The 12717-nt window shown below is 38.7% G+C and overlaps 1 protein-coding gene across 3 annotated transcripts in view; it reads left to right on the forward strand.

Moving 5' to 3' along the window:
• Nucleotides 1-12717, forward strand: part of Atp6v1h (ATPase H+ transporting V1 subunit H) — a 74044-nt gene that overhangs the window by 24591 nt on the left and 36736 nt on the right. For all 3 annotated transcript variants that reach the window (XM_021176841.3, XM_021176995.3, XM_021176920.3), the window contains one exon: nucleotides 6717-6909. In XM_021176841.3, coding sequence (XP_021032500.1) covers nucleotides 6717-6909 — 193 coding nt within the window. The remainder of the gene's footprint in view (nucleotides 1-6716; nucleotides 6910-12717) is intronic.

Here is a 12717-nt window from a genome sequence, read left to right on the forward strand (position 1 = left end):
GCAAGCTCAACAGATTAAAAATTTGTGAATTTTTATAAGAGGTTAAGTTAGCCTTTTAAGAACCTAATGCTGGACAAAACAAACTCTGGCACTGAGATGATAAGATAATTATAAAAGTATTTTGTGGCAAATGCAGGCAGAAATCAATAAGGAAAATAAAATAGCCAAAAAACGGACATTGTATGTCACCATTTGAAAGCCAATTAATTTCATGCTTAGTGAGAATCTAAGTGCATTTAAAACAGGTACTGTTGAGTTAGGAGAAGGGCATTGCTTCTCTTGTAAAATCTATACAGAGTGCTCAGAACCAACAGTAGAGGCTGGTGAGGAGTTAAAGTGACAGTTGACTGTTACTCTGAATCCCCTCAGCTCAGCAGACAGTGCATGCAGTGTCTTAGAGCGGTACCTTCACACATTATTCAATCTTTATTGATTGACTTAACAAATTAGAATAGCTATTGCTGTTTTAATTCACAAATGTTTAATCTGTTGAGCTTGCTTGGTAGTATACACTGATCTCAGCACTCAGTAGGCAGAGACAGCAGATCTCTAAAGGCCAGCCACAGATACAGTAATACCATTTCAATTTTTTTTTTTTTACTATATATTATTATTTAGCCCTCTGTCTAAATAATAGACAGACTAGAGGTAGTGAATAACTTTAAGGAAACAGTGTTTTCCTGTTCTTGCTCAAGACAGACATAATCTCAGCATGAAGTGGGGATGTGGGTCTAAAGTCTCATAAGTAACTGAGGTACTATTGACATTTGATAGCTAGTGGGAGAAACAGAGTCAGTTTTCTTCAATGATATGATCCCTATAGATCGACCACACTCCAGGGCAGGCCCTACTCCCAGTAATAGTCGGACAAAGCAAATTAGAGTTGATGGTTTTGTTTTTTTGTTTTTTTATTTTTTTTTAAGGAAAATCAATTTAGGTGAGTTAGCTGACAGTATATCTGGGAGGAGTTGGGAATATGAATATGATCAAAATAACAGTGGATTAATTTCTCAAGGAATTAATGAAAATATTGCTTGCAGATTTATTGTATTTTAACTTTATTGTGTGTGTGTATGTGTGTGTATATATGTATTGCGTGTTCCACATGTGTTCCAAAGAGCATGTACAGAGCTCAGAGGATAACCTATGAGAATTGGTTCTTTACCTCTGGGGATTGAACTCAGAGGATTGGGCTTGGTGGCAAGTGCTTTTACCTGTTGAGCCCTATCTTGCTGGCCCTGTGTTCTTGTTGAATAATATTACTTAGAAGTCATTCATCTTGAATGTCAAATGGGTAAGGATAATGTGTTTCCTTCTTGTTATTATTTCAGTTTTATGTATTTATTTTTTAAATTTACAGATACACACCCATACACACATGTACACTATGCTTCCCTTTAGGGCTGAGTATTCTGGAATCTCTTATTTTCTTCACTTTAGTCAATTGTAGGTCTCTGTCTTAATCTCCATATACAGCAAGCATCAAGCTTCTAAGCTGAGGGTTGAGAGGTGGATTATTGTATGGGTATAACGATAAGTCATTAGGAGTGGTTTAGTACTATGTCCATTTTCCAGAATAATAGTGGTAACTTCTCCCATAGGAACTATGTCTTGTCTAGTCTGATGGTGTTGGTGGGTATGGATTTTATTTTTTGGAGAGGGATTTGAGTAGTCCAGTCAGAGAGTGATTGGTTACTCCCATAATGTTCATGTCACTATTGCACTGGTAGACATACCTTGCAAGGCCAGTCATTGTTATTACTTGCAGGGCTCACAGCTGGGTATGATTGATGACTCTCTGTTAGGTTGCATGGCACCTTTTAGCACTATGAAAACTAGCCAATATGGATGTAGTTTCCAGCTTGATATTGCTATGTTATATGATTCAGGTATGTGGCATCTTCAGCAACAGGCTCATACTATCAAGTTATGGAGGGTTACCAAGAATATTGGCAATAGCCTATGATGTTTGAGGGTCATGGAACCTCACTGGCTCCCAACTCCAAACAAAGAAGTCCATTCCTGCCCTGGGATTTTTACTTTTGTGTGTACTAGGGACATTGTTGACCTATTATAGAATAGCTCAATTTTAATATTTTTATGTTAAATGAGTTCTTGAATTTGGTATGATATCCACATTCTTATAGCTTTAAGGGTATGCTTATAAAGCCAATTCCATCATTGTTAGAGAATAAGAAAGTATTACTCTTTTTGCTTTTTTCTTCTGTTAACTCACTGAAATGCCTTTTGTTAGTTGCTATTGTGGATGGAAAGTAAAAGACACTTGAGTTCTCATGTATGGTTATACTATACTGTGTTGGGGGATATATTAGAATGGTATTGGTACCCATAGCTAAGATTTATTATAGGGATTGCTAAAAATACACTGCTGGACCATGAAGCACAAAGGCATGGCTGAGTTTTGAGGAGTCCATGTGTAGTCCTCATGTTCTCTCTTCCATGAGTCCTTTTGGGTTGCTTCTTCTTCAGCAGTGAACATTTATGATCTGTTCTGGGAGATTATTACAAACTAGCTCCTCAGGATTTCACCAGAGGTTAGTTATGTAGGCACTCTGGGCTGATAGCATATTTATTAGTTACTTTTACTGCAGTGACAAGACACCATGATCAAGATATCTTATAGGAGGAAGGGTGTATTTGGACTTACAGTTCAGAAGGATGAGTCCACCACCTTCAAAAGTAGGCAGCATGGCAATACTGTAGCAGCAGTTATCAACATACACCAGGACCTACGAGCAGGAAGCAGAGGCCCTGGAGATCTTATGAGGCTTTTAAAACCCTAAAATATGCCTCGAGTGACAGACCTCCTCCAGTGGGGCCACACAACTCTTAGTCCTTCCCATATAGGCACTGAGAACAAAGTATTCAGCCACAACACAGGAAACATTTCAGACTTCTAACTGGAAAGCCCTTACCTAAACCAAAATGCTGAGGACTAAGTGGCTTCAAACAAGGGAAATTCGCTTCACAAGTTATGGAGGCTGGAAAATCCAAGATCAAGGCTCTATAAGATTTGGTGTTTGGTGAGCTGTAATTTCATATAATAGAAGGGCAAAGGGTTTCTCTTAGGCTCATTTATTTGATGCTTCTGAAGGCGTCCTGCGTAAGACCCCCGATGCTGGGCCTCTGCTCAAGTCCTAGGATGAGCTGGCCAGCACCCCAGAGAAAACCACACCTGATGCAAACTGCAAGAGGTTTTATTATCAGCTAGCTGAGGAAGAAGTCCCTCAGCCATGTAGGGCAGGGGAGTAGTGACAGTAGGGGGCTTGTAACAGCTAGCTGAGGAATTGGGAGGAGTCCGGAGGAGAGTTGGGAAGAGTTGGGAGGAGTTGGAAGGAGTTGGGAGGAGAGTTGGCTACAGCTCCCTTCTGGTGAGGGGGTGGGGGTGAGCTGCAGCTTCCTCTCAGGCGTCTATCTCCATGTCCTTGTAGGTCTTCCTACAATTATCACATCTCTGGCTGTAAGGCACAGAAACAAAAAGGCTTTTTGCTGGCTATAGAGAACAAAGAGCTTCTTTCTGGCTGTATTTTTACATACAGGGAAAACAAGCTTGGGGAACGTCCAGGGGCTTTACCTTCTAGGGAGAAACGCTCTAAGTCGGGGTTCCACAGTCCCATATGTGACCTAATTTCCCCAAAGCTCTGTGCCACCATACTGTCAATTTGGGGATTATGATTTTAATTTATTATTTTGGGAGGGACACAGACTATCAAACCATAGCTGTAGCTGCCAAACATAAACCATATGGTTTGTGCAAACTGGAAAGGTACTGTGAGCTATGTTATCTAAGACTGGCAGTCTCAGGTATAATGCTCTTTTCTATCCAGAGATCAAAGATGTTATTTCGTCTTTTACATTCCTAAAAGGTGCTGCAGTATTTGGGGCAGTAAAATTAGAAAAGATAATGATTTTATTATATCATCTTTGTAAGGAATTTTATATGAGTGTAGCTTTCATTTTTATAATTATATAATTATATAATTGCAAATGAGTTATAATTAATAAGATATTAATATAATTAGTGAAATAATATCTATTAAGATGAAATAGCACAATGTCACTATAATTTCATAGTATGTTATAGGTTTATAAAATATCTAGTTAGCCCATATTATTACTGCAAGATACAGTGAGTTTTATTTTACTAAGCTAAAAGAAGATACCTTACCCCAAATAAGGGACCTGTAAGAATGAATTAAAGTTACAAAATAGCAACTTGTCTACAGATAGTATTTTTTTCTTATTCCACCACGCACCCCCTCCCCCCCAAATTACAAAAGTTGTTGCCTTGGATCCCTTTGGTATATAGAGGTAGATCAAATCTTGATATGATCATTATTAGTATTAAAGAACTTGGAAGGACAGTTGACAGTATTGTTTTGTTCTCAGAAAGGAAATACGCTTTATAATTTTTCTTTTGCAATGTAAGTTTCTGTTTCTTTTTGACGCTTTTCAAATTATAACCAGGAAAGATGTGAGGAGAAAAAAATTCAAGTGTTGTCTGTTCAAAGACCTGGTCACTGATGACTAAAACTACTCTACATTTTAATCAGCATATTGAGTTTTCTAGTTAAAAACGTATTGCATGTATGATCTTCTGACTATCTGTATATAAGACCTGTCCTTTTCACTATGTTATGTTTGACTGGACTAGCCATCTGAAGGTTAGCACTGATTTTTTTTTTTTTTTTTTTGCCTATTGATTTTAAGCTCCCTCCAACTCCTAAAGGATTCATCATTGTTGATGCCTAGCTCTTTGGAAACTTTTGTACTTTGGTTTTAGCAGCTGTGTCCTTTCTCTGTGCTCCCCACAGCTCCAGTGATGACAATTAAATTTTTCTTAGACGCTAATTGGATGTGAAGAATTAACTAGATACACATTTTCTAACTTTTCTTTTCTGAAACTAAAGCAAAAGATAGTACCATCCCTAGGTCTGGGTTTAGGATCACAGAAACTCACATGCTTGCAGAACTGAGTAACGCTCCTCTGATACTGGTGTCTGTGATTTCTATTTTTTTTAATTTAATTTTATTTGTAATTCATTTTTTACACTCCATATTCCATTGCCTGCCCCTCCCCATCTACAATCCTACTGCTCCACATCCCACACCTCCTCCCCACCCACCCCATCTCCACGTGGATGCCCCCCCCCACCCCCCACCTGACCTCTAAACTCCCTGGGCCTCCGGTCTCTTGAGGGTTAGGTGCTTCATCACTGAATAACACAGACTGGGAAATCCTCTACTGTATGTGTGTTGGGGGCCTCATATCAGCTGGTGTATGCTGCCTGTTGGATTTCTGAGGAAGAACCTTATGCAGAGACCCAGTCCTCTTGAGTAGGGGCACACATGGCTAGAGTCTGTTCCAGGAGACCTAGTCTGTTAGACCTGGAACACTGCATCTGAATTGGGTACTGCCATGGGAAAGATGGGCTACCTTGTGAGGAAGTATTGGCTAAGGTGATGCTCATTGCGAGTACCTTTTGTCTATGGTTATAGTCAGCATCTAGCTCCCTTTCCTAGAACCTAGACTCTAACTACCTGGTACCTAGGGCATCAGAAAAGCAAAGTGTAGGAAGCTTGACTTGGTTACTAGAAGAGAGCAAAGGTATCAGGCAGTGATCAGGATGTTGATACTATAAAAACAGAATTTTGCAGCAGTTGAAATACTGAAAGTATTTAATATAAGCAAGTTTTTAATGTAACAGACTAAACTGAAAAGAGCTTCTCTAGGCAGAAGAAATAATGCATGAGAAAATTAGGAATCGTCCAATAAACTCAGAAGTATATACAAATCACAAAAATATAGAATTGTCACAGATATATACTGCTAAGTTAATAATTGTTAGATTTTTAAAAACTCAAGAATTTTATTAGAACAACATTAGATTAAAAGAAAAAATAAAGTACAAATGACTTTCCTTCCTCACCATTTTCTCATCTTGACATCTTGGGATAGTATGATTCACTTTTTCAAACTGACAAATCAGTATTTGCTAAAAGCTATATAGTTTATATGGGGGCACTGTGTTGGAAATTCTATGGATTTTATTTGCCTTATCTGGTGATTTCTGCTCTTTTTGCAATGTAGAAATTCCTCAGGGATATTTAGGTGGATTTAGGTGGTTTTTTTTTTTTGTTTGTTTGTTTGTTTTATAAATTCTCTCTTTCACAGTAATGGGACAGTCCCTTTCATTTCAAGGGAATGTTCTCAGTTTTCCAGAAGTTTTTGACATTTTTCTGATCCCCAAATTCTTTGGCTGGCTATATTTTCCCAAAGTTACCACCTCATTTTTCTGGAATTTTTTTTTTTTTTTTTTTTTTTAGCTATTTAAAAATTCTTCCCTTTGTTGTCTAAACTCAAAACATTGATATAAAAATCACAAAGACATTCATTTTGTCACCACTCCTGTTGATTTTAATTGCTACATTCCTCGTACCATTCTGTCTTCCGATCTTGGTTCTGTTTCTCATTTCTCATTGTTTCCCTGTAGCAGTCCTTCATCTTCCCAAGTTTCCATGCCTTCCAGAGGGAGGTTTATAACTTAGCTATGAGTTAGCTGAGTGCTATGTGAGTGCTATAGGCAGGTATAAAAGAAATTGAAGACTTAGTATAGAGATTTACTCTTTTAATGTACTCTCATTTTGTGTTTTGTTGTGTTGTTGTGTAAAATGTTTTCTCTGTTCTTTTTCAGTATAATGGGCGTTTTGAGTAACAAGTGTGGTTTTCAGCTTCAATATCAAATGATTTTTTCAATATGGCTCCTGGCATTCAGTCCTCAAATGTGTGAACACCTTCGTCGCTATAATATCATTCCTGTTCTATCAGACATCCTTCAAGAATCTGTCAAAGAGAAAGTAACAAGAATCATTCTTGCAGCATTCCGTGTAAGTACTCAGTGAAGGAGATGGTTATTGTTGCTGGTGTGTGTGTATGTGTAGAATTTTTTGCTGGAAACTATTTTTGAAAGGTGGGAAGTAATGTAAGTGAATGGAATGTGTGAATTGTGTATACTTGTAAAGAAATGTACTTTGGTTATATTCAGATGGAGAAAGTACCCTTTTGCTACAGTGCCTGCTACAGGACTATATTATTGGAGTTTTTCACTCAGGGTCCATATTTTAGTTTGGAGTTGTTTCAGATCCTGGGTCTCCTGGCTAGCAGTATGTTGAGTCAACAGCAGAGACTTCCAGTTATTATAAACATTATAGTTAAGTTGTTAGGATATTAGAATTTTGTCAGTTATAAAAATGAACAAAATATGATAAAGCCTGAGGGCAAGAAAGGAGCTTTGTTTTATCATGTAAGGTTTCCCCAAAGCCATTATGTTCTGTTAATCAGTTGTTTGATTAGTCATGTTGTGGGTCGCCTTAGGATTCAGATGGGTTTCTGGGAGATTTCTACCCAAGTGATATTGCTGAACATGTATCATGTACTGCTTATTACTTGGTGGTGGCAGATATGCTCGGGGATTTTACTTGTTAACTAGTTAACCAGAGCCCCATTATAATGTTATTGTCAATATGTGAGAATTTTGGTAATTGGGTTAGTCTTCGCCTTGCAAATGGCCATGTTAGATAGATGCGGCATTTCCAGTAGGCATCCAGTTTGCAAATGCAGGTGGTTTGCTTCAGAATCTTTGCTTTGGACCATTTGTTACATGAAGTAAACAGCAAGAAGTCAAAAACAAACTGGGATAGCTTTTGAAATGTAAATGAAGAAAATACCTAATAAAAAAAATTAAAAAAATTTAAGAAGTATTGCTATCAGATTTGTCAAGTAATAGTCACTAATATTTTTTAGGCATTTATGGTCATGTAGGGATAAATACATAAATAAGTGTATGATTTCGACTTATACTTAAACATAAAGATGGCATATTATGGGGCTATGTAGGTTAGTTTTTTTAATTTTATTTATTTTTTTATTAGATATTTTCTTCATTTACTTTTCAAATGCTATCCCAAAAGTCCCTTATGCCCTTCCCTCGACCTGCTCTCCTACCCACTCACTCCCACTTCTTGGCTCGCTATGAGGTTTTTTTAAGTTAAAAAATATTAATTATGTGTATACGTGAGAGGGGTTGTACATGTGTAGGTTGCCAGAAGTGTACATTGGATCCCCTGGGGCTAGAATTACAGGCTGTCCCCTGTCCAGTGTTAGTGCTTGGAACTGAACCTGGGCCTGTCTTCTAGAAAAGCAGCAAATGCTCTTCACCTCTGAGTTATACCTGCAGCCTCTACAACTTTATTCTTCTTTTTTTCCTAGTCTTTTTTTGTGGATATTTTTTTTAAATTTACATTTCAAATGTTGTCCCCTTTCTCAGATTCTTCCCCCACCCAGTTCCCCTCCTTCTGCTTCTATGAGGGTATTCCCTCCCCCACCCAATCACTCCCGCCTCCCGGCACTTGAATTTCCCTACACTGGGGTATCAAGCCCTCACAGGACCAAGGGCCTCTCCTCCCATTGATTCCCAACAAGGCCATCCTCTGCTACATATGTGGCTGGAGTCATTGGTCCCTCTATGTGTACTCATTGGTTGGTGATTTAGTTCCTGGGAGCTCTAGGGGTCTGGTTGGTTGATATTATTGTTCTTTCTATGGGGTTGCAAACCCTTCAGCTCCTTCAGTTCTTTTTCTAACGTCTCCACTGGGGACCCTATTGGGGACCCCGTGCTCAGTCCAATGGGTTGGCTGCAAGCATCCATTTCTGTATTTGTCAGGCTCTGGCATAGCCTTTCAGGAGACAGCTGTATCAGGCTCCTGTCAGCATGCACTTCTTGGCATCCACAATAGTGTCTGGGTTTGGTGACTATATGGGATAGATCCCCAGGTGGGGCAGTCTTTGGATAGCCTTTCCTTCAGTCTCTGTTCCACACTTTGTCTCCATATTTGCTCCCATGAGTATTTTGTTCCCCTTTCTAAGGGAAGCACCAGTCTTTGGTCTTTTTGCTTCTTGAGCTTCATGTGGTATGTGAATTGTATCTTGGGTATTCTGAGCTTTTGGGCTAATATCCACTTATCAGTGGATGCCATGTGTGTTCTTTCGAGATTGGGTTACCTCACCCAGGATGATATTTTCTAGTTCTATCCATTTGCCTAAGAGTTTCATGAAATCATTGTTTTTAATAGCTGAGTAGCACTCCATTGTGTAAATGTACCTCATTTTCTGTATCCATTCCTCTGTTGAGGGACATCTGAGTTCTGTCCAGCTTCTGGCTATTGTAAATAAGGCTGCTATGAACATAGTGGAGCATGTGTCTTGTTACATGTTGGAGAATGACACATCAAAACGATCATTCACCATGATCAATTAGGCTTCATCCCAGGGATACAGGGATGGTTCAATCTATGGAAATCCATCAATGTAATCCACTACATAAACAAACTCAAAGGAAAAAAAAAACACATGATCATCTCATTAGATGCTGAAAAAGCATTTGACAAAATTCAACATCCCTTCATGTTGGGAAAGATCTAGGAAAATCTAGGAAAGATCAGGAAGTCAAGGCCCACACCTAAACATAATAAAAGCAGTTGTTGGTGATTTGTTCTTATAAAAGGACTTAACCTTTTTTAAGATTTCTATTACTGTGTAAACACAATGACCAAAAGCAATGTAGGGACAAAAGGGTTTATTTTGGCTTACAACTGGCAGGTTACACTCTATCACTAAAAGAAGTCAGGGTCTCAGTCAACATAGGAACCTGGAAGCAGGAACTGAAGCAGGGAGCATGGAAGAGTGCTGCTAATTGGCATGTTCAACTTGTTTATTTTAGGCTGCAAGTTGAGATAGGGTTTCTCTGTAGCCCTGGCTGGTCTGGAACTCATATAAATCGACTTTCCTCTGCTTCTCAGGTGCTGAGGTTAAAGGTTTGTGTTGCCTTGCTAGTTTTAGCTTGCTTTTTATACTCTTCAGGACTACTTGCCCAGAGGCCCTTCCATAGCAATAATTAATCAAGAAAATGGCCTACAGACTTGCCTCAAGGCTAGTCTCATGGGGGCATTTTCTCAGTTAAGATTTTCCTTTCCCAGAAATGTCTAGGTTTGAGTTAGGTTGACAAAACAGCTGGCACAGTTTATTTATGCCAGTACCAGCCACTTAAACAAAATATGTCATGATTGTCTTAAGAGGCAAAGAGCCTAGCTGATTACAACCACAGTCAGGGCTGTTAGAAGCAGTTTTGTACTGTACTCACCAGCCCAGATGAACCATTTTCTGTCTTGGCTAGAGTGGGAACAGTTCTGATGGAAGGACTACTGTGATTGATGCTAGGAAGCAAGGTTGTGATTGGACCAAGCACGTGACAGTCCAAGTAAGTGACTGTGTCTAGTGCAAAGAAAATTGCACCAATCTTTGTGGTTGGTGATTGGTTAGAGCACTCCTTCTCGAACTAAATAAGCAAACTGTTTGGGCCTCCAACTCCTGTGGTAATTCTGTTGTATTGTAGCCCAGGTTCATTAAAGGCTATTTTACCTGAATGATTTTTTTTTTTCTTGCCCACTTTAAGTAGTTTGGGTTAAATTGGTAATACCAAGAAAGAAACCATATAAATAACACAGCATTGGCAGCATCTGTGAGGATGGATGGCAAGAACTGAAAAATGTTTATTAGGAGTCAAAGAAGAGAACCTGAAGGCCATGGTCACTGAAGGAATTCCTAGGAGTTGTCAAAGCCTTACGGGCCAAGATAGACCAGACTGAGAGGTGTAAGACTGGCCATAGTTGAGGTGCAAGAGCCCTAAGACCCAACCAAGGTCCCCATGGCAAGTGAATGCAGATGGTTGTAAAGAGCTCAGGCAAAAACAGTACCAGTATTGGCTTTGAAGGGGTAAAGGCTGCCTCTGCAGGTGTGACTCACCCAGGAAGCCTTCATGTTTGTCTATGCTTATAATGCTATTAACATTCCAAAGAGGTGTCTTTTGGAATCATTCTAACTGCTGTGGGTACATACATGCAAGTATATATGTAGTGCCCTTATGAGTAACTCTATGTCAGGACAAATGCTAAGGCCTGGAATGGTATTCACTCCAGCACATTCTTTTTGCTTAGGATTTTGGCTATTGTGGTTCCATATGAGTATGTGAATTGTATCTTGGGTATTCTGAGCTTTTGGGCTAATATCCACTTATCAGTGGATGCCATGTGTGTTCTTTCGAGATTGGGTTACCTCACCCAGGATGATATTTTCTAGTTCTATCCATTTGCCTAAGAGTTTCATGAAATCATTGTTTTTAATAGCTGAGTAGCACTCCATTGTGTAAATGTACCTCATTTTCTGTATCCATTCCTCTGTTGAGGGACATCTGAGTTCTGTCCAGCTTCTGGCTATTGTAAATAAGGCTGCTATGAACATAGTGGAGCATGTGTCTTGTTACATGTTGGAGAATGACACATCAAAACGATCATTCACCATGAGCACCTGAGAGGCAGAGGAAAGTCGATTTATATGAGTTCCAGACCAGCCAGGGCTACAGAGAAACCCTATCTCAACTTGCAGCCTAAAATAAACAAGTTGAACATGCCAATTAGCAGCACTCTTCCATGCTCCCTGCTTCAGTTCCTGCTTCCAGGTTCCTATGTTGACTGAGACCCTGACTTCTTTTAGTGATAGAGTGTAACCTGCCAGTTGTAAGCCAAAATAAACCCTTTTGTCCCTACATTGCTTTTGGTCATTGTGTTTACACAGTAATAGAAATCTTAAAAAAGGTTAAGGGTTTTATATGAGGTTTGGGGTTTTTTTTTTTGTTTGTTTGTTTTGTTTTTTTGAGACAGGGTTTCTCTGTATAGCCCTGGCTGTCCTGGAACTCACTTTGTAGACCAGGCTGGCCTTGAACTCAGAAATCCGCCTGCCTCTGCCTCATAAGTGCTAGGATTAAAGGTGTGGTGTGCCACCATGCCCGGCTCCCATATGAATTTTAGGATAGGTTTTTTTTTTTCCTATTTTTATGAAGAATGAGATGGAAATTTTGATTGGGATTGCATTAAATCTGTAAATAGCTTTTGGAGAATGGCTATTTCCACAGTATTTTAAGTGTATTCATCAGGGACAATGGCTTGAAGTTTTCCTTTTTGTTGTTGTTGTTGTGTCTACATGGTTTGTTTATTAGAGTGATGCTGGCTTTGTAGGGGGTTGGGCATGCTCCTTGTGTTTTTAGTATTTTGAATAATTTAAATAGGATTTATTGTAGATCTTCCTTGAATGTCTGATAGAAGTTTGTTGTGAATTTATTTAACTTTGGACTTTTTTTAAGCTAGAAGAAGATTTTATTTTTATTTCAGTCTCTTCATATGTTATGGGTTTATTTAAATTAACTTGTTCTTAGTTTAATTTTATCCATTTATTTTTGATTTATGCCACTGACTTGGGATTTTCTCCCTCATCTATGTCTATAATTCAGAGGTTTGCTTTTTTTCTGATGTCTCACATTCCCTATCTGTTCTTTCCCGTGTTTTTAGATGTTTCTTTTAATATTTCTTATTTATTTGCTCTAAAGCCCTTTTTTCTTTTAGTCCTGATCCTCTGTCTTCTGTTTGATTCATTTTAATTACAAGGCTTTCCTTTGAATTTTCTGGTTGGACTGTTGGGTTTTTCAGCTCCATCTTCATTTCAGCTTTAGCTTCAATGGTTTTATGTCCTGATTGGATTCAGTTCTCAAGTCTTTGATTAGTCTTTTCCAATTCCCAAACTTCCGT

Source organism: Mus caroli, unplaced genomic scaffold (assembly GCF_978045245.1).
Source record: "Mus caroli unplaced genomic scaffold, Mus_caroli_1 scaffold_1, whole genome shotgun sequence".
Classification (NCBI taxonomy): domain Eukaryota; kingdom Metazoa; phylum Chordata; class Mammalia; order Rodentia; family Muridae; genus Mus; species Mus caroli.